Source organism: Elephas maximus, chromosome 10 (assembly GCF_024166365.1).
Source record: "Elephas maximus indicus isolate mEleMax1 chromosome 10, mEleMax1 primary haplotype, whole genome shotgun sequence".
Classification (NCBI taxonomy): domain Eukaryota; kingdom Metazoa; phylum Chordata; class Mammalia; order Proboscidea; family Elephantidae; genus Elephas; species Elephas maximus.
The window spans coordinates 7,276,950-7,298,521 of NC_064828.1; the positions used below are offsets into that span (position 1 = coordinate 7,276,950).

At 44.8% G+C, this 21,572-nt stretch overlaps 1 protein-coding gene across 4 annotated transcripts; it reads right to left on the bottom strand.

The window, feature by feature from the left end:
* Positions 1-4,061: 4,061 nt before the first annotated feature.
* Positions 4,062-20,215, bottom strand: DUT (deoxyuridine triphosphatase). Of its 4 annotated transcripts, none has more exons than XM_049898182.1 (7): positions 18,541-19,266; positions 17,875-18,013; positions 14,592-14,683; positions 11,899-11,943; positions 4,969-5,043; positions 4,738-4,808; positions 4,062-4,311 (listed from the first exon to the last, which is right to left on the bottom strand). In XM_049898182.1, exons 1-7 carry the CDS (start codon positions 18,605-18,607, stop codon positions 4,255-4,257), a joined length of 546 nt encoding a protein of 181 aa, XP_049754139.1. In that variant the 5' UTR covers positions 18,608-19,266; the 3' UTR covers positions 4,062-4,254. The 4 variants fall into 4 exon arrangements, with proteins under 4 accessions (XP_049754139.1, XP_049754141.1, XP_049754140.1 ...); XM_049898184.1 differs by lacking the exon at positions 18,541-19,266 and adding an exon at positions 20,095-20,215 and having other exon boundaries at positions 4,068-4,311; positions 17,875-18,158; XM_049898183.1 differs by having other exon boundaries at positions 4,068-4,311; positions 17,875-18,158; positions 18,481-19,264.
* Positions 20,216-21,572: the final 1,357 nt, after the last annotated feature.

Below are 21,572 nucleotides of genomic sequence, written 5' to 3' on the forward strand. Positions count from 1 at the left end.
TTCACTTTTCTCAGGATTCTTTGTCTTTGGTTTTGGCAAGTGTCATTACAATGTGTCTTACTGACTTTTTGGGGGGATCTATCCTATATGGGGTTCGTTGAATCTTAGCTTTTCATCTTTCATGATATTAGAGAAGTTTTCTGCCAGCAAATTCTAAGTACCTCTTTAGGACTTTTTTTTTTTTTTTTTTTTTCCTATTTTTGCCCTATTAAAGAGTATGGGGAGCCTGAAGAGCTTAGCTGCTAACCAAAAGGTCAGCAGTTCAAATCCACCAGGCACTCCTGGGAAACTCTATGGGACAGTTCTACTCTGTCCTTAGGGTTGCTGAGTCAGAATAACTTGATAGCAACAGGTTTGATTTGGATATTAAAGAGTACATACATTTCCCTTTAAATAGGGCTTTTAGGAAACATGATGGGGGTGACCTTTGGTATGACTCTTCCCTGAAACTAAACAAAATGAAAAGAATAAAAGTAGAGAAGGAAATGTCCTCTCTAATTTGATTTAGGGATGAGTACATTGTAGCCCAGGTCCTGGGTCCAATGAAGGAAACATGGACCACTATTTGACCTTTCTGTCAGCCCCTGGAAACTGTCACTCACAGGGCCTCTCTTTAGTTGACCCGACTCAGAAAGATCTCAAATCAACAACCTCTGCTTACCCCAAAAGGCTAGAAAAAGCACAAACTAAACCCAAAGCAAGCAGAAGGAATGAAATAAAGATTAGAGTGGAAATACATGAAACAGAGAATAGAAAAACATACAGAAATCAACAAAACCAAAAGATGGCTCTTGAAAAAATCAACAAAATCAAAGCTTTAGCTAGAATGACCAAGAAGACTCAAATGACTAAAATCAGGAATGCAACAGGCACATTACTTATAAAGAGGTTTTTAGAAATGACAATGAACAATCGTATACTAACAAATTAGATAATCTAAACAAAAGGGGGAAACCCTGGTGGCATAGTGGTTAAGAGCTAAGGGTGATAACCAAAAGGTCAGCAGTTTGAACTCACCTGGTGCTCCTTGGAAACTCTAGGGACAGTTCTACTCTGTCCTACAGGGTCACTATGAGTTGGAATTGACGGCAACGGGTACAGGTAAACAAAATGGAGAAATTCCTAGAAAGTGCCAAATCCACTCAGAAACAGAAAATCTGAACAGACCTATTACAATTTAACAGATATAAGTAATCAAAGACTCCCACATAGAAAAGCTCAGACCCAGGTGGTTTACTAGTGAGTCTATCAAGCTTTTAAAGAACAACTTCACAAATCCTTCAAAAAAAAAAAAAGAGGGAACACTTCCCATTTCATCCTATGATGTCAGTATTACCCTGATACCAAAATCAAAGATGTCACAAGAAAATTACTATTTATTTTATTAACAGTGGATAGAATTGTGTCCTCCAAAAAATATGTATTTTAACCCCTGGTACCTGTGAGTTTGACCTTATTTGGAAATAGCATTTTTGAAGATGTAATCAAGTTGAGGTCATACTGGATTGTTGTTGAGTGAAGTCAAGTTGATTCCGACTCACGGTAATTTCACGTGTGGCAGGGAACTGCCCCACAGGGTTTTCTAAGCTATAATCTTTTCGGAAGCACACTGCCAGGTCTTCCTCCTGTGGAGCTGTTGGTGGGTTTGAACCTCCGACCTTTTGGTTAGCAGCTGAGCACTTAACCATTGCGTCACCAGGGCTCCTTCATATTGGATTAGAAGATACCATTTACTTTTCAGGAAAATCAACCCAAATGAAGTAAATGAAGAGTAGATATTAAAGAAATAGAAAATAAGAAAATTGTTTATCAAAGTCAAAAGTTATCTTCTGAAGAGACTAAAATTGATTATCCTGTGGTAGGACTTAGGAAAAAAAAAAATGTACAAATAACCAACATTACGTGGGAGGCTGAGTAGTGTCTCCCCAAAGATGTCCACGTCCTAATCCCTGGAATTTGTGAATGTTACCTTATGTGGTAAAAGGGACTTGTGGATGGGATGGAGTATCCAGGTGGGCCCAAGTACTTATAAAAGAAAGGCAGGAGGATCAGAGGTAAGAGATGTGATGATGAAAACAAGAGGCTGAAGAGATGCAAGAAAGGGGTCAGAAGCCACAGGCAGTCTTTAGGAGATGGAAAAAGCAAGAAAATGCATTCTCTCCCTCAGAGCCTCCAGAAGAAACCAGCCGTACCAACACTTTAACTTAAGCCAAGTGAGATTGACTCTGGACTTCCAACCTCTGGAACTCTAAGTTTGTGTCGTTTAAGCAACTAAATTTGTGGTAATTTGTTACAGCAGAATAGGAAACTAGTACCATCAGGAATAAAAAGGAGACATCACTGTAAGTTGTAAATATTTAATATAAGAATATTATGAACAACTCCACACCAACACATTGAGAATTTTAATGAAATGGATACATTTCTAGAAAAAATGTTATCAAGACTGATTTAAGAGAAAACATGGACAGTCACTAAAGAATTTGAAGTGGGAATCAATATTCCTAGAAGGAAAACTCCATGGGTGAAATACCTCACTGATAAGATTTATAATCAGTCAAGGAGGAGATAATTTCAATTATACAGACTATATAGAGAATGAACAAGAGAAATCAAGAGATAGAGGGGAAGACAGAGATGAAAACAATGAATACTCAACTCACTGTATGAAATTAGCATGCCTTTCCTATCAAAGGAAGCCCTGGTAGCGTAGTGGTTAAGTGCTATGGCTGCTAACCAAAGGGGCTGGCAGTTCAAATCTGCCAGGCGCTCCTTGGAAACTCTATGGGGCAGCTCTACTCTGTCCTGTAGGGTCGCTATGAGTCGGAATCGACTCGACGGCACTAGGTTTGGTTCTTTTTTGGTTTTGTTATCAGAAGTTGACAAGGAACAGTATAAGAAAAATTATGGGCCAATCTCTCTTGTGAACGTAAGATGAAAAGGAAAAATCTGAACAAGCTAGCAAACTGAATTGTGATAAACAAAACTAATAATACTTATGACCAAGTTGGCTTTATATCAGGATTATACTGGGCATGCAAGGGTGTAATGCACCAACACAATGGAACATAAGGCAATAAAAATGAATAAACTAAGCTACATGGAACATGGGTAAAATTTCAGTGTTCAGCAAAGGAAGCAAGACCTAAGAATTCATATACTACGATTCCATTTATATAAAGTTCAAAACAAAGCAAAACAAAATTTAAGCTTGCCTATGAGATGGCACATTTTAAAGAAAAGGAAAAGAAGGGGGGCAAGGAGTATGGTAGAGGAGGGATGAACTGCCGGTGTGCTGGCAATACTCCATTTCTTTACTCTGGTAATAGTTATTTAGGTGCTCATGTTCTATAGTTATTCACTATACTGTATGCTTAATGCTTCACGCCTTCCCCATATTCCTCCCATTCTCAACACATGTATTTACTCTCCAAACAGAACACGCTGCACATGGTCTTTTATCTATTACCCATGCAATGGTTCCAGGTCTCCACCTTCCAGATCAGCTTCCTATCTGAGCATTTTCCTTTAAACACAGTGCCCAGATGGAAATATTCCAGGCACACACAAACTTCAGCAGGACTTTCATCAACCACCTCTTCCCTTCTATAGTACTTGGAGGAGGTCAAATATACTGCAAACACCATGGGCTGTGAAATAGGAAATAGTACATGACTCTTAACAGTGGTCAACTCAGCTGAAATGTTACACAAATTATTAAACCTCAGAACCAACTTCCACCCCCGTGAAGAATGTTAATATCAATAAATCTGTTTTTCAACCAATGAAGAGAAGAACCTTAATCTCCTTTTTATTATCTTTTTAGTCCAGCTTATACAGTAATTTATACCTGTGAAAGAATTCAATTTTACTAAATGAAAGGTGTTGCTTATGATTTATAAATCAAAGCAAATACACTGATGAAGTGGTAACACTTAATGAATTAAATATGCTTTTTTTTGTATCTGTAAATGATATTAATCTATACTTAAAATGAACTAAAAAACAAACTGCTTGCATTAGGTCACCACAAAGCAGATTACATACAACAATCAATTAACAGAAAAACACAAGAAAGTAAGTTTCTATGTGATCCCAAAGAAACTTGCCCTTTTCTTGGTCATAAGGGAACTAAGTATTTTCAGAAGTTAAAACTTAAGTTTACAGGAAGTGCCAAACACCAAAACACTTTAAGTGAAAATTCTTTATTTTAAAGGGAAAAAAAGGTACATTTATCTATTCTGGGCATAAGTTTTAATTCTTTCCAGTGGAACCAAAACCTCCTGATCCCCTTTTGGTGTCATCCAAAACCTAGAAGATATAAAAGTGGTAAGCCACATACTGTAGTTAACTTCAGAACCTCTTTCAGGTCTTCTACTACTAACTTGATACTTTGATTCTTGCTACAACACCTTTTCAAAACAAAAACTACAAGAAGAAACTTACATTTAAAAAAAAAGCTTCATAAACTGGAATGTCTGATTATTTTAAAAACAGGTAAGGGAATGTTAGAATTTCAAAGTATATTTAAATTATTTATTATCAAAATTAATGCTACACTGTATCTACATAAAAAACATTTAAAGAAAATCTAAAACAAAGATTTTAATTTTGCTTAAAATAGGACTAGACATATATATACTATTTAGGTATAAATAGCGTATCAAACCCTCAAAGTTGTATTTTTTTTCTTCACTTATAATCATTCATTCCCTACCCAGCTTTTATGATACTTACTTGAACTTCTTCTATTTCTGGATAAAAAATTCGTTCACAAATGAGCTGTGCAATTCGATCACCCTTTTTGACTTTAAGGAAAAAAAGAAGTTTATTAGTGCTATTTCATTGATGCACTCTCCACCTCCTGCCTTGCTGAATGAAAACCAAGAGCCAGTCCATCACTACACATAAACAACAGCAAACTCACTATACTCACCATACTCTCGCGCGCCTACGTGCGTAACGTACCTTCAAACTTTTCTTTGCCAAAATTAAACAGCACGACACCAACATTTCCTCTATAATCTTCATCTATGACACCAGCTGGTGAAAAGGAAAATAAAAGTAGCTTAATTTATGCTACCACAACGCTGTTCTTACAAGACTTTGAGTCCATTCCGACTCACAGTGACTCTACAGGACAAAGTAGAACTGTCCACACGGTTTCCAGGGCTGCAGCCTTTACGGAAGCACACTGCCACATCTTTCGACAGCAGAGTGGCTGGTGGGTTCAAACTGCAGACTTTTCAGTTAGCAGCCAAGTGCTTAATCACTGTGCCGCCACAGCTCCTCAGACCAGAACTCCAGGGGTAAAAAAATTACTTCGAAATCATTTTTACCTAACTCTGAAATTTTTGTCCTTAAAACTGAATAGCAGTAAATCTTGCTTTGGTACTATATAAAGTTTCAAAACTAAGAAACATTATTAATAAAACTCAAGAATTTCAGAAATGGTTCTAATTGTCTAACCTGTCGCCCCTGTTAAATGATGCCTATTTCCCACTCTGAGCCAGGTTCAGGCGATACCATCTCACACCAGCCCTTCTAAACTGCTCGCCAAACCCACTGTCCGTCCACCTGCTGCCAACGTGCCAAAAAGACTAGGAGAAAATGATGATGTGGGTTTTAGAGGTTTTCCTGATAGCTAAGCTGTTTCTCTCCCAGTTTCTCTCTGATTTCCAGACTGAAATATGACTGAGTCATAACTAAAAATGTCATAAAGCCTGAAATCTGTAGTGGAATAAGTCAACACTGACACTGCTAAGCAGTATTCTTGCAAATACCAGCAATTTTCCATTTTTACAATAAAAATGGAGCTAAACTTTTCAGTTCATATGCTACTTCTCTTTTTAATTTGAACCACCATCCTTTCCTACAGCATGATCTCCCAGAAGCCATTAGCACGTGAAACCACGTGTAGCCGGTACCTGTTTGAGATTATAAACACAAGGGCAGCAAACCTTTGAGGAAAAAGACTTGAGCCAGGGCCCGGAAAGCTACATTTACCAGACTTGCCAGTATTATCTTTGGGCCAAGAATTTGAAATGTTTCCATAAACACAATCAAAGAGAATATAGGTGTACTAGGCCTTCTCATTTCTTTCCTTTTTTTTAAAATATGGATATAGAATTCATATACCATACAATTCAACCAATTAAAGTATACCGTAGGGTTAATTCCTAAGTTTTTATCCCCCAATTGCTTTTTTGCTGTTGAGACGATTCCAACTCATGGCAACCTCATGTTGTCAGAGTAGGACTGCTTCATAGGGTTTTCATAGCTGTGGCCGTTCACAAGCAGATTGCCAGGCCTTTCTTCTGGGGTACCTCTGAGTGAGTTCAAATTGCCAATATTTTGGCTAGTAGTTGAGTGACTAACCATTTTCACCACCCAGGCACTCCTAAGTATATTACTAAGTGTACCCTTCCAATTTTCTTACACAGGGAAAAAAAAAACCAAACAGGGAAAAAAAAAACCAAACTTGAAAAAAAATTCCACCATGGGAGAAAATATGCTGAAAAACCAACATTTTAGATTTTTTCCATTGGACTACAGTAGAGGTTTAAATGAACCCCTGTGCTTTGTGAATGAATTACTAGGGGTAAGTGAACCAAATTTAATTCAAGCACTTTTTAAAAGGTTCCTGACACAACCGTCTTACAGTTTGAATTAGAGATAAATAAACGTCTAACAGTGAGAAGGGTGAGCGTAAGAGTGGGCTGCGAAGCAGCTGAGTAGTTCCTCTCCTGTCTAGACTGAAGGAAACAGTCTATTCTTTTCTGGTTGAAATGGAACAAAACTTGGACCAATTCAAAGGACACAGGGCTGTGGTTTCCTCCCCAGGTCCAGAAATTACTTTAGTTAAGAATGGATGTAAAGGTGGAGTTAGCTGTTCTCCATATCATCTATATAAAGAAAGCTTTGGCTGAAGGAATGACTCAGATCAGACTTAATGAGGCAACCCGTCAGGTGGGTACGTCATCCCAGGCTGGAGCCAACGACCACAGAAAGAGCGCAGAAACTCCACGCTGGGAGACCCTGAGGTACAGGCTAATACATACTGTCTAGGTGAGCTAAAGACAGCGTGACTTGAGTGATCTCTGAGATCTTTTGTTTCTATTTCATTAGAAACATTCTAAACTACCCTGACCGCACAAATACACCTAAAGGTAAAAACTAATGACATTCCCCGACCCTCTCTGAGGTAGCCAGTGTTAGAGTAATATACTTCCCATATTACTTTGCTTTTTTTCTCCTTAAAACCTCACAGGCATCATTTCAGGTTCATAAATGTAAATCTTAATCATTCTTTTTAAATCTGTAATATGGACATACCAAACCAAATCCAGCACCGTCTAGTCAATTGCGACTCATAGCAACCTTATAGGACAGAGTTGAACTGCCCCATAGAGTTTCCAAGGAGCCCTGGCGGATTCAAACTGCCAACCCTTTGGTTAGCAGCCGTAGCACTTAACCACTACACCACCACAGTTTCCAATATGGACATACAGCACTGTTATTTCTGTGTAACTATTCTTTTCCTCTCAGACATTCAGGCTGCTTTCACGTTTCTGCTACAACAAATGGGGCAGTCCTTTGCACATACCATGGCTTATTAGCGGCTTTTATTCTTATCAGAAAGATTCCAAAAACCGCTTTCCTGGATTAAAGCATGTGTGTATGTTAAATTTTAATGGATACTGGTAGATAGCTTTGCAAAACAGGTGTAGCAATTCAAACTTCCATCACCAATACTGGAGAATTTCCATTTCCAAAATCCCTGCCAGTCCCAGATGGTAGCAATGTTTTTAATTCTGGCCACTGTGATGAGTAAGAAACGGTATTTCAGCGCTCTGCTTTGCCTCTCCCTGGCCTCTAGTGAGGCTGGAACCCCCACGTACATATCAGACATTCCTATGACCTCTTCTGTATTTGTTTTATGTTGCGTTTTTCCCTTCTCCGTTTGGGTCTTTAACTCTTCTTCATATGAATTACAAGTATTTGATTTTTGACTTTATGGTATCTTCTACCATACAAAAACACTTCCTTTCTGTAAGGGCCTTTGCTCCGTATTTGTAAAGTAGTCCTGTCGGGGGACTCAAATGGTTGGGTATCTTCTGTGGAACCAGGTGATCTAACAAGGTTTTCTACTTTATGCTTGGGGCACAAGAATGTGAGAAACCTTTAACTATCTAAAAGAAGGAAAGCTGTTTTAGGCCAATTAAAATATCTGGTGGGGAAAAAAAAGGCCCTCAACGAAGTTTTTTTTTTTTTTTTTAGCATGAATGCAACAGTATAAAATAACAATTTAATAGTTCCAAGGTCAATAGTACCCAACTGCCATTCTGACTTTCAAAAAAACACCCAAGACTTATTCTGTTTCTACATAAGAGGTATAAACATTGAGGATACTTCCCTTCATGAGAAAGCTGAGAGTATCTTGAAGTTATCACTGGAAAAATCATGCCCTGGAATTGGCAGTGATTAACTGACTTCAGGCAGAAGTTTGACTGTGTCAAGCCTTTGGCATGTTATTTGTTGGAGGCCTACTTCAGTGAAAACGAGCCACACCTACCAGATGTGAATTCTGAACGGAGTCCTAGAGACTCAACTTTTCCCTTTGACCCTTATTTACAGCCTGGGACTTCTAACAGCATCTCTTTTCAGAAATAAAAACTGTGGCCAACTATGATAAACTTGTGCCTAGGAGACATTTTTAAGATACTCTGCATCCAAGAACACACCACAATGTGATTTTATGAATAACATCATACCAACCACCAGGCAAACTAACTTTCCATTTCTTTTACATGAATTCTTTTCAGAGGATTGTTTTAAACAAAGCAGAAGTCAGTAACAAAGGTTAAAAAAAGTTTCCACATATAAAAATCTATGAAGGCCCTAGGGGAATAGGAATTATATAATTTACTGGGTCTACTACGTGCCAAGCACTGTATTAAACCCTGTCCACACATTACCATTTAATCCTTATACCTTCAGAGGCAGGCATATTAACATCCATTTTACGGAGAAGGAAACAGGCTCAGAAAGCTTAAGTAACAACTAACTAGTTACTGACAGAGCTGAGATCCCCAAATTCAGCAGTTCTTCCAAAACCCATATTACTTTCACTGCCCTTTGAAATTTCTTCACAAATATGTCCTTGTTAGGCGCCACCAAGCTGATTCCAAATCACAGCAACCCTATGTACAACAGAATGAAACACTGCCCAGTCCTGCACCATCCTCACAATTGTTCTTATGTTTGAGCCCATTGTTACAGCCACTGTGTCAACCCATCTCCTCAAGGGTCTTCCTCTTTTTTACTGATCCTCTACCACGCATGAAGCCCTTCTCTAGGGACTGGTCTCTCCTGGTAACATGCCCAAATTACAGGAGACAGTCTCGCCATCCTTGCTTCCAAGGAGCATTCTGGCTGTACTTCTTCTAAGCCAGACTTGTTCGCTCTTCTGGCAATTCATGGTATATTCAATATTCTTCACCAACACCATAATTCAAACGCATATACACAATCTTATATATTCTTAAGCTACAGTCCTCATTACCACACTTGAGCTTGTAAAAGTACTCTCGAAAATCAAGCGTAATTTAAGGAGCCCACAGCATTCTCAATCTGGGAGCCAGCTGTCAATCTGCTTTGTAAAACTCAACCCCAAAGCCCTACCTATGGGCTCCTGTCTTACCCTACAGCACCACCTAGTGGCACCATGGGAAGACACCAACCAAAACCAAACCCGTTACCATGGAGTCAATTTGCCTAATAGCAACCCTATAGAACAGAGTAGAACTGTCCCATAGGGTTTCCCAGGAGTAGCTGGTGGATTCAAACTGCAGACCTTTGGTTAGCAGCCAAATGCTTAACCACCACGCCACCAGCGAGACAATAGGCCCTTCCAAAAAGGTAGATTGAGGGGCAGGCCTGAGACAAGCCAGGGAGAAGGCCTCATCATGTGCTGAACCCAAGTGGCACTCAAGTGAGCTAATTCACTACGGTGCTTGTTGGTGAGGGGGATACCAGGCGTCGTCAAGTCAATTCTGACTCATCCTGCCCCAGAGCTTCCATGGCTGTAAATCTTTAAAGAAGCCGACTGCCACATCTTTCTCCTGAGGGTGGCTGGTGGGTTCCAACCGCCAACCTTTCAGTTAGCAGCTGAGCATTAAGCACTGTGCCTCCAGGGCTTCTTGGTCGGGGAAAAGAACAAGGAGTTTGGAATTACATGGAGACTCCAGTCTCTAAGAGTTGGTCTACTTGAGCTCAGGTCTGAGGTAGTTCCGCCACCTGTTAGAAGCCATAGAGGGTTGTGATGAAGCTTAGACAACATATATACAGCACCTGTTGCACAACGGGCCATCAAAATAGTATCTACGGTCATGCCACACATAACGTCCTTGCAGGCAACGTCCAACCACATATGCTTCCGCGGTCCTCACGTGCCCTCGCGAGGATGTTCACCACATATACATCCGCGGTCCTCACGTGCCCTCTCAAGGATGTTCGCAGCCCAGCTCAGCAGCAAACCCGCCCCTTCCCCCTCCCCTCCACAGGAACAGGTGCCTGATTCCGCTCCTGAGCGCTCAAGGTTGGCAGGCCTCGGGGGGGCAGACCACGGCGAGGTTGCCGAGCCTCTCCCCCGTGACCCTCACAGGGCTGCAGGGCCACGCGCCAGGAGCTTCCCAGACCGCACACCACACAGCAGCCCCCGGGCCCCTGCACCGGGGTGTCTGCACAATGTCCAAATCACGTAACGTCCTATCTCACAGAGGGTATCATGGGTGTTAAGCAAAGACTGTATTTATGCTGTCTTATGGAAACCCTGGTGGTGTAGTGGTTAAGTGCTATGGCTGCTAACCAAAGGGTCGGTAGTTCAAATCCGCCAGGTGCTCCTTGGAAACTCTATTGGGGCAGTTCTACTCTGTCCTATAGGGTTGCTATAAGTCGGAATCGACTCCACAGCAACAGGTTTTCTTTTAGAAAGGCCTCCTGATAGAGCAGCTTCGTAAAACACTGGGAGTGGAAAGACCCAGCATTCCGGGGCCAAGATGTCTAGTTAGTGGTCACTGTCAATGGGGCATAAAGGGTCAGGACACAGACACCCTCTCAGTGTGGTCCATACCTCAGTAAGGAGAAAATTCAAAGTAGGGGACCACGTCAGGAGGGTGCGAATTCCCTCTTGGCAAGCAGGTGGTTAGAGATCCTATATCAACAGCAGCTAGCAGAGGAAAATGGAGCTCCTTCACCAAACAGACCATGTGAGGAAGTTACTGACCAGGAGGCAGGAACAAGGCTTTGTTATAAGGAAAACAGGTGCCATTGAGGACTTTGATGGCAAGAAATTTAGAGATAAGAAAACACAATGTTTTCTCTCCAGACTTGAGGAAAAGATTCTCTTTTCATATTTTGCCAAACATGGATGGTTCTCTTATGGAGCTAAGGAAATCCTTATTGACTACAACACAGACCTGCGCTTTCTAGAATCTTTTGCTTAAACAATTAAAACATAAAAGCCTTTCTTCCCCTTGCAATATCAAGCTTTCCTCCAAAATTAGTAATTTTGGGCCTAATGCAGATTATCACTGAACAAAGACAAATATCCTCTGTCAGATACTGCCTAGTAAGCTTATTAGTAAAATGACATGCATTCCACAACTGTCATTTAAGAATTAGACATAATTATATACAACTTGGAACTATATCATAATTATTTATTACTTCAGATATGGAAATTACCACAGAAGCAAGACACAACCCCAATTCATTTCCATTTCTTGAAGATAAAAATAAACTGTCATCTGAATACTACCTATTAAGCAAAAACATAAAAAATACTTATATTTAACAAACACTTATATTTACAGAACAAAAATGCAGATGTTTTACCTCCTACATCTATGAAGTGTTTTGCAGCCAAACCAGAACGTGGAGCTAAAAAACAAAAAAAGGAAAAAAAAAGGCTGTTTTAAGTGGGGAGGAACAATACCAGACATGACAGAGTTTAAGCACATCACTCTCAGCTCCTGTGTTATCTTCATATTGACTTTGGCAGATGATTATGAAATCTTTTAAAGTTACTTACTTTGATGAAGATATACACAGAACATACACTGCTTCAAGAATTTCTACATGTACAATTCAGTGGCACTGGATACATTCAGGTTGTGCCACCCTTCTTGACAACTTTTTCCAAACTATTTTACCATCATGAACACAAATTCACTACCTAAGCTTCTAATCCATCCTTTCAAGTTGCTGTTGTCAATTTGATCCCGTGTAGTTTTTTAGTTTTTGATAGTACATTGCTTAAGGCAGACATTCTTTTCTAACTAAATTATGTTTTGGTTCAAAGATGACTTTAGGGGATAGTTTTGGTTCAAGGTTTAAGGATTTCCTCAGGGTAATAAGTTTCGGGGTATCATCTGGTCTCAATGGTTCCAGAGTCTGGGTTCCATCAGAATTGAAAATTCTGTTTTGTATTTTTCCCCTCTGACCAGGGCTCTAGTATAGAATCTTTGATCTAAATGTTCAGTATTGGTAGCCGGGCACCATCCAGTTCTTCTGGTCTCATGGCAAAGGAGGCAGTTGTTCATGAGGTGACTGGACACCTATTCCATTTCCTCCACTGACTCCTGACTCTCCTTCCTCCTCTGGCGCTCCAAGTGAATACAGGGCAATCGCTGTACCCTGGACGGCCACTCCTAAGCTTTTAAGATCCCAGGCGCTACGCAATGAACTAGGAGGTAGAACAAAGTGCTAAAATTGATATTAGGCAATTAGCTGGAACGTCTCTCAAAACCGTGATCCTAAGCCTCTAAACCGAGAAAACAATCTCTCTCACAAGGTGCTTGGTTGTACATAGGCAGTATCAGCAGCTGTTTTTTTAAAATTTTGAATTAAAGAAAATATCGTACTGTATTACCAAAGTAGGTAAGAATAGTTTGAAAAAGTCAAAGTTTTAAACTAAAAAGACCTTAAAATTAATGCAAAACCAGTTTAAACCACTCCCACGTGATGTTAGCCAATGGAGGGTCTATCGGGGTGCAGTCTGGGCACTGGACCACTGGAATGAACTGAACGGTGAGCAGGAAGGACAACTGGACACAACTCTTTCAGAAAGTTTGGCCACAAAGGGGAAGAAAGAGGTTGAGGCTGACAGGGACACAGGACTGAGGCACAGACTTTTAAGATGGGAGACTTGAACATGATACACTGTGGATGGGAAGAAGGCAGAGAGGGAGACAGAGCACAAATCTAACAGGACAGTAGCAGAGCTTGGCCTAAGCTAGGGATTCCTTCTCAAGGTTCAGATGCCAAAAGACATGTCTGCAGGAAACAAAGGAACCAGAGCGAGACAAAAAGCCTAATATAAGTCAAAATGCCAAAAACTAAACCTCAAATATTCAGTCCCAATATGCTTTTTATTCTTAAAATGAAAAAATAAAAAAAGCTAAGTTTATACCTTATATTTACTGACTTTAGCCTCAGGCCTATCATTAATTATCCTAACTTCTAGTATTTTATTCCAGAACTATTTAAAGCAGGTGTTGTCAATAAATGCCACCCATTTACCTACCCCATTTTCCGCCCACCACACAAAGCTCTAAAAACAAGTCAGTGCTGCCAAAATGAGATGAGAGGCCATGTTTTTCTTTGAAAGGCTGAGGCGTTAGCAGTTCTCAGTCACAGCTAACATGATGGTGGTTGTCTAGGTCCCCCCTCCAGCACCCCAGTGGAGGTCAGTTCCATCTGCTGCTGGATGTTTAGTTTGAGGTTAGTCAGAAAGTAATTATACTCTTGAAGAGTTCTCTCCAGTGACAAGTGACTTGGTCCAGAAGGGCTGGCTAGTTACTACATCCTGTCCTAGCTCCTCAGGCCGCTAGGAGGCATTTCCCTCTAGCGCGCTGAAGGGTGTCCCTACCCTGATACACGGTGAAGAGCGTGCCCAGTGGAAAGGTTCGGTGGGCTGACATACTCTGGGAACAACGTGGGGCAGGAGTTTCACTCTCACTATACAAAGGGCCATGTGTCGTCATCCTAAGCCTTTCTCTAGCTCTCTTACTTAACAAATATTAACCACTGTCATCACTATCTTCACAAAATCTAGTCTCATATGAGATCTGAGCCTTGAAGGAGTTAGCAGTAACACCGGAAAAAGTTCCAGTTAAAAAGTCACCTATACTTTCAGTTTTTCTCACAATAAGGAGTTGTGAGAACAGCCTCCTAGGCCAACGTGGGCCTCCTAAATCTTAAGTAAGGAATAAGAAATAAAAGGGCAGGAAAAAACAGAGGCAAAAGCAGATATATAAATGAAAGTTCCCAACCAGCTGCATTTGCCATCAGATAAGGTTCCTCTTTATTTTAGAAAGTAGGTTGAGTAGTATCACTTCACTCATTTATACACCAAGTGTAAAGAAAAACCCAAAAGACCAAACCCACTGCTGTCAAGTCAATTCCGTTACAGAGAACTGAGCTCTGCAGGGTTTCCCTGGCTGTAATCTTTACAGACCGCCAGGCCTTTCTTCTGCAGTGCTGCTGAAAAGTTTGACGGAGAGTTACCTGTTTCTGAAATCACTTACCCACTCTTCCGTAACACCCAGGAGGAAGGGCGATCTGAATGTCCGTTTTCACCAGGGCTTTCTCCATGGCTGGAACCGTGTAATCATAGGCACTAAGATTTTGAAGAAAATAACCGCATTTATTAATAAAATTGTTTTTGTAATCTCTTTCCTTGTGCCCGAACATACACAACTTCCTTAAAGACAGTTTGTAAAATAACTCATGCAATCTTAGATCTCTATAACTAATCTTGCTAAGATTTCAGAGCACCAAATTTCCAATTCGTCTCAGAAAAAAAAAAGGCTATGAAGAAGACAGAGGTATGTTCTTTTGGCTTATTATTAAAATCACAACAGCTTTACAAGTAATAATTTTGTCAAGTTTTTGGTGTGGGGAAGAGGTGTCAACATGTTTTCCTCTAAACAAAATGTTGCTGGGGAGGTGAGGTACTTATTAGAAGCAGACAGGAAGGCAGGCCTCAAGGTGTATGCTCCATGACAGCATAAATAGAGGATGACGAGAAGACCCAGAAAGGAGGACAAAGAATAGCTAACAACTGTTAACATTTATTAAATGCTTACTACGTGCCAGGCAGTTCCAGCTTCTTGATATATTTAATTCTCACTTCGTATACGCATTCGTATACTCGTATATTCACATCTCGTTTAACTCTCACAACAATCCTCTAAGAAATTAGGGAAAAAATGGGACAAAAAGCAAAGGGGGGAAAGGTAGGCCTGTGTGGCATTTGTTCTGCATGGCTTGGTCATTTACCAAGCTGTATCCTTGAACGTCAGTGGCTGAGGGGCAGAGCTGAGGACTGTGAACGCCCGTGGGGACGGACACTGCTGAGAGACTGATCCTTTAAGGCCTACCTAGCAAACACTGCTACTGTTACTATTACTGTAACCTCCTTCCTTGACAGAAATGTAAGGAACTTTTACAATGAGCAAAGCTGGAAGTTATCTGGAGACCCTAATTAAGCCTGTTAAAATAGTATTAAGATTTTCACTCCTTTCATTAGATTTTCTTCTCTTTAAATAGCAAACCTCTTTAATTTTTTAAAGAGATCAGTTATTCCCAGGGCAATTCCTGTACACAGAAAGTCACCTACATGTTTATTATGAGGATGCTTAAAAGTACGTGAAACCAAGGCCTCTCCTAGAATTCCCAACAGCACTGACATAGCCTTTAGAAGGGTCTAGTCAAACTACATCATTCTACTACCCGTTGCCTTGCAGTCTCTTTCGACTCAGAGAGGCGCTATGGGACAGAGGAGAACTACCCCACTGGGTTTCCAAAGCTGTAAATCAGACTGCCTCGTCTTCCTCCCGTGAATCAGCTGGTGGGTTCAAACCGCTGATCTTTCAGTTAGCAGCTGAGCTGTTTTAAACACTGCACCACCAGGGCTCTACTTTTCCATATAAAATTAAGGACCTGAACTACATTTTTTTTAGCTACAACAATCTATACCTCATTTTTTTTCTTCTTCTCTTTTTGTTACTATCATCACTCACTCAACCCCCTCTCCCCTGTACTTATGAATTAGACCACATCAGAACCACCTGGGATGCCTTAAAATAAATCCTGATGATAGGGATGACTATAAACACCCCCATACCAAAAAAACCACAAGCAAACCCATGGCCGTAGAGTCGATTCCAACTAACAGCGACCCTACCGGACAGACTAGAATTGCCCCATAGGGTTTCCAAGGAGCTCCTGGTGGATTCGAACCAGCGATCTTTTGGTTAGCAGCTGTAGTTTTTAACCACTGGGTCACCAGGGTCTCCAGCCCCCCATGGCAACTTTTAAGTGGAGGCCTGCCTGTTGCTATGATGCTGAAGAGCTTTCAGCAGAGCTTATAGACTAGGACAGACTAGGAAGAAAGGCCTGAGACAGAGCCCCCTCAGTGCTGTATTCTTTACCTCGCTTCCTCCCCTTCAGTGTTGTATTGAAAAATCCTTTCCTTTACTGGGCTCGCCCCTCAGCTTTGCCTTTGAATTCTGCTTTTGCTTGGAGGGTATATGTAAACCCCACTGCACTTTAGTTGCTGATATAACTAGCTTTTAAACATTCCCTACTTGTGAACCCCTTTAAAAGTAACCAGCCTGCCAGCCCTTAGAGAGCAGTCCTGGCAGCAGCAGCTCCGACTGACTCCATTTTCCTTGTACAACAAAATAAAGCTTTCTTTCTTGTTCTCCCACCTTGGTCTCTCCTTTACTGGCCAATACGAGTCACGCTGACTATAAGAACCTGGGGTTTCCACTTGGTAACAGGCCAGTGAAAACCCTATGGTCCCGCAACAGTCTTGCACATGAGGTAGCCAAGAGTCAGAGGGTGCCTCACTGCTGGTACAAAAGTCAAAGTGGGGGAAAAAAACAGTGAATCCAAGGTCAAAAATTCAAGGACATTCAAGCCCTTGGATAAAGCAATTCAGCTCTTAGCAAACTCCCTCTTCTGTTAAAAGTAACTAAAACTCAACAATTTCAGGAATGTTGTGAGGATTAAATAAAAATAGCATATGGGAAAGTTTGTAGTATTCGCAAAAAGTGCTGTTCAAATGCAGGGTAACAGAACTACCGACATCCCTGCTTTTCATATTCGGACCTTTTCTGAAATTCCCAGTCTTTGGGTGGAACTTAAATATGGATGGGAAAATTCTACCAATCCTTTAAGGCGGAAACTCTCCACTCCCCCCCCCCCCCAAAAAAAATCCCATTGCTGTAGAGTCCATTCCAACTCATAGTGACTCTATAGGACAGAGTAGAACTGTCCCATCGAGTTTCCAGGGAGCACCTGGTGGATTCCAACTGCCAACCTTTTGGTTAGCAGCCATAGCATTTAACTACTACGCCACCAAGATTTCCAAGACAGAAACAGCCTTCAGTCATCCTTCTTAGGTATTTCCACACTCTGCACCTGCGCTCACATAGGGATTTTCCTGTTCAGCACAGCAGGGCCCTCGGCGACTCTCTGAGGACCCAGAAAAGCCTTATTCATCTGACCCTACACTGGCAAAGGGCAAACCAGAGCTGCACAGCAAATAACGGCTCGGCGGACTTTCTGTAGTCTTTACCATTCCACATTCTTTACCCAAATTCCTACTCAATTTATACTGAATGCTAAAATTTTCAAGATTAAAAAAAAAGGGAGAACACCTACATATATGTAAAAAGGGCTTATTTGCTTCTGTACATTTCAACTGTTTCAAGCGGCGGCGGCGGCGGAAGAAAGCCTGGAGCTCTCTAACCCAGGACCTGGCCTCCGCGGCGGAGAGCCGGGCGGGAGGGCCCCGCTCACCTGTACAGGTCGTAGCCCGCCGCCCGCGCGGACCCCCGGGTAGGGGCCGTAGCGTGCTCCGAGAGCCGGACAAAGCGGAGCCGCGGGCCGCCGTCCTCCGCAGGCCGGGCGCGCTTGCTGGGCGAGATGGCGGGCGTCTCTTCGGAGCAGGGCATGGCGGCGCAGCGAGACCGGGCCGGAGGGGGTAACAGGAGGGCAGGCTGAGGGAGCGGCGGGGACGCACCGAGCTCCGAATTTCCCGCCAGTTCTCCCGGCCCTGCCCCCGGACGAGCCCACAGTCACGGCTGCAAGGGGAGGTGAGGGCCACAGTTTGGACGGGGAGCGCTTCCCGGAAAGCAGGCATGGGGTCAGAAACTACGGAGCCTTTTGCACCTTTCCAAACTCAGGGCTTGGGTTCGATACAGGGCGCAGCCACAGGGCCTCGCCCACACAAAATGGGGAGCCACTCCCCGTCCCCCATTAGAGGGCTCGAGTGGACTCGTTCCCGCGCACTCGGGGCTGGGCACCCACCCCCAGCCCTGCCGCCCCGAGCCCAGGGCTCCTCAAGGAGCGCCGCCCTAGCGCCCGCTGGTCTCGGCCCCGGCGCAGGGCAGGGAGCAACCGGACCTGCTCCGGGCATCCCCAGCCTTAGAACGCGCGTCCTTCCAGCCCAGGCCCCTGATTTACGGGCTCCGCTGCAGGGTCGACTTAGACGGCGAACGCCGGACAGTGTCCGGGACGTCCGGAGCAGCATAGCGCCTGCGGGGAGTGGGGCTCCGCGGGCCTTTAAACACCGGCGGGGCCTAGCCTGACGGTCCGCGGCTTCGGCTCCGCCCCCGGGCTCCGCGGGCGTTTAAACACCGGCGGGGCCTAGCCTGACGGTCCGCGCCCTCGGCTCCGCCCCCGGGCTCCGCGGGCCTTTAGTCACCGGGAGGGCCTAGCCTGCCGGTTCGCGGTTTCGGCTCCGCCCCCGGGCTCCGCGGGCCTTTAATCACCGGGAGGGCCTAGCCTGCCGGTCCGCGGCTTCGGCTCCGCCCCCGGGCTCCGCGGGCCTTTAATCACCGGCGGGGCCTAGCCTGACGGTCCGCGGCTTCGGCTCCGCTTCCGGGCTCCGCGGGCCTTTAATCACCGGGAGGGCCTAGCCTGCCGGTCCGCGGCTTCGGCTCCGCCCCCGGGCTCCGCGGGCCTTTAATCACCGGGAGGGCCTAGCCTGCCGGTCCGCGGCCTCGGCTCCGCCGGCCTTTAATCACCGGGAGGGCCTAGCCTGACGGTCCGCGGCTCCGGCTCCGCCCCCGGGCTCGGCGGGTCTTTAGTCACCGGGAGGGCCTAGCCTGCCGGTCCGCGGCTTCGGCTCCGCCCCCGGGCTCGGCGGGCCTTTAATCACCGGGAGGGCCTAGCCTGCCGGTCCGCGCCCTCGGCTCCGCGCCCTCGGCTCCGCCCCCGGGCTCCGCGGGCCTTTAATCACCGGGAGGGCCTCGCCTGACGGTCCGCGGCCTCGACTCAGCCCCCGGGCTCCGCGGGCCTTTAATCACCGGGAGGGCCTAGCCTGCCGGTCCGCGCCCTCGGCTCCGCCCCCGGGCTCCGCGGGCCTTTAATCACCGGGAGGGCCTAGCCTGTGGGTCCGCGGCCTCGGCTCAGCCCCCGGGGTCGGCGGGCCTTTAAACACCGGCGGGGCCTAGCCTGCCGGTCCGCGGCTTCGGCTCCGCCCCCGGGCTCCGCGGGCCTTTAATCACCGGGAGGGCCTAGCCTGTGGGTCCGCGGCCTCGGCTCCGCCCCCGGGCTCCGCGGGCCTTTAATCACCGGGAGGGCCTAGCCTGCCGGTCCGCGGCTTCGGCTCCGCCCCCGGGCTCCGCGGGCCTTTAATCACCGGGAGGGCCTAGCCTGTGGGTCCGCGGCCTCGGCTCCGCCCCCGGGCTCCGCGGGCCTGTGAACACCGGGCGGGGAAGCGGGGCAGGGGTAGAGAGGGGTCATTTCATCCTTGGACTCTGCTGCTGCCGGACGCGCGCCGGGCCAGCACGCTAAAGGTGCGCTGGTAAAACGACCTCGGAAGCGGTAGCTGCCGCCGTCTGACGAGGGGCGCACGGAGGTGGCGCGGCGGCCGCCCTCCGACTGGCGTCGGCCCTGGGCCCCCGGGAGCACGGCTCCATTGGGCTTCCGCTTCCCTCCCCTTCTGCTTGTGTCTATTCCCTCGGCCCCCGTTTTCCCACAATATGCGAGGCCCAGGCCTGGGCGCTGACTTACCTGGGGCGGTGCCGCCCGCGCCGCGGCGTCCTGGGCTCTGCTCTCAGGAACTGCAAAGGGCCAGCCACATCGCAGTGCGGTGCGAGTCACGCGCCCCAGGCTGCAGTCGAGGCTGCGTGCTTGGTTTTTCCAACTCCAGAGTGCGGGACTGTAGAGTGTTTACCTTAGGGGTGCGGGGGTGTCTTCAGGAATGTCGCAAGGAGAGCACAGTTCAAATCCTGGCACTGCTGTTGTGGATGACCCCACAGAAGCAGAGGGGGACCTCGTGGCTATAATTCGAGCAGTGATCCTCAGTTGGGGTGCTGTAACTTACAGTGGGCATGAATGACATTCTAGACAATTGCAAATTGGCTTTTCCAGGATACGAGTATCTCCAGTTACCTCCGGAACTGACACAAAAATCTGAAAAATAAATATAATACACATTAATTGTCAAAATAAGTCGCAGCTATTACAGGGAAGTTTTAGAATACAACAGGGTGCTTCAGAGAATTTTTCAGACTTCCTTGCTGTGCCTTTCCTCACAGGCCCTGCCTATTCTGTCTCCTTTACTGGCTCCTCCAGTCCTTTTAGATGTTGGAATTATTCCGGACAAGGTTTTGGGATATATTCTTTATGTGCACTCCCTCCGTGACTTTAAATATTATCTGTACCCCAAGGACTACCCAGATGTATATCTACAGCAACATGCTCTGGACCCTGCTACTTCTGCAGCCTCACCTGAGCCACCTTGCTCACCTCTGGCTTCTGGCCACACTTGCTTTGTTACAGTGCCTAGATCCGCTGGACCCACTCCTGCCGCAGAGCCTTTACTTTTCCTTGGTTTTAGCTTTTTGTCTTTTAAGGCTCAGCTCATCTCAAAGAGGCCTTTTGACAGCAGAATAGCTGCCCTGTCTGCACTGTACCTGTCACCGTGTTAAGCCTTCTGTATTTCTGTTCACACACTTACTACTGTAATCTGTATTTCTTTTATGCATTTGCCTTCTTGTTCATTGCCTGTGTGCTCTAGACACAGCTCCACCAGGGCAGGGACCATTGTGTTTCTGGTGCCTAGCTCCATGCCTAGCTCAGGATGGTGTCTGATAAATATTTGTCATATGAATAAGAGATAGTGGTCTCATTGTCTATTCTATCAGTTCCCTGTGAATCATCCTGTTGATTTTTCTGTCCACTCATTTACTTTTCAAAGGCGTTTTCAATTTAAATCCTTTCAAAACTGGCACTGACACCCAGCAGTCTCTACCCTGCCCTCCAAACACCTCCTCCGAGTCTCGCCTCCCAGGCAACACTTCCAACTTTCATCTGTCTTAGCTCTTTCTACTGGAGCTGACATGTCTGTTGATAAGTTGCATAATGATTATATACATATTTTCCTAATCGAGATAGAATTTGTCTTCTAAATTAGAGTAGTTGATGATTTAAGTCTCTGACACTCCGCCACCAGGTTCTGCCAATAGTTCTGTGACAGTTTCTGGGGA

Excerpts from the sequence above, each read along its gene's own strand:
- DUT (XM_049898182.1), bottom strand. The coding sequence starts at position 18,607 with ATGCTGCTCCGGACGTCCCGGACACTGTCCGGCGTTCGCCGTCTAAGT. Across the intron at positions 18,014-18,540 it reads TCGACCCTGCAGCGGAGCCC|AGACGCCCGCCATCTCGCCC; the intron begins GTAAATCAGGGG and ends CCTGCTCCGAAG. Across the intron at positions 4,809-4,968 it reads TGGCAAAGAAAAGTTTGAAG|TCAAAAAGGGTGATCGAATT; the intron begins GTACGTTACGCA and ends TTTTCCTTAAAG.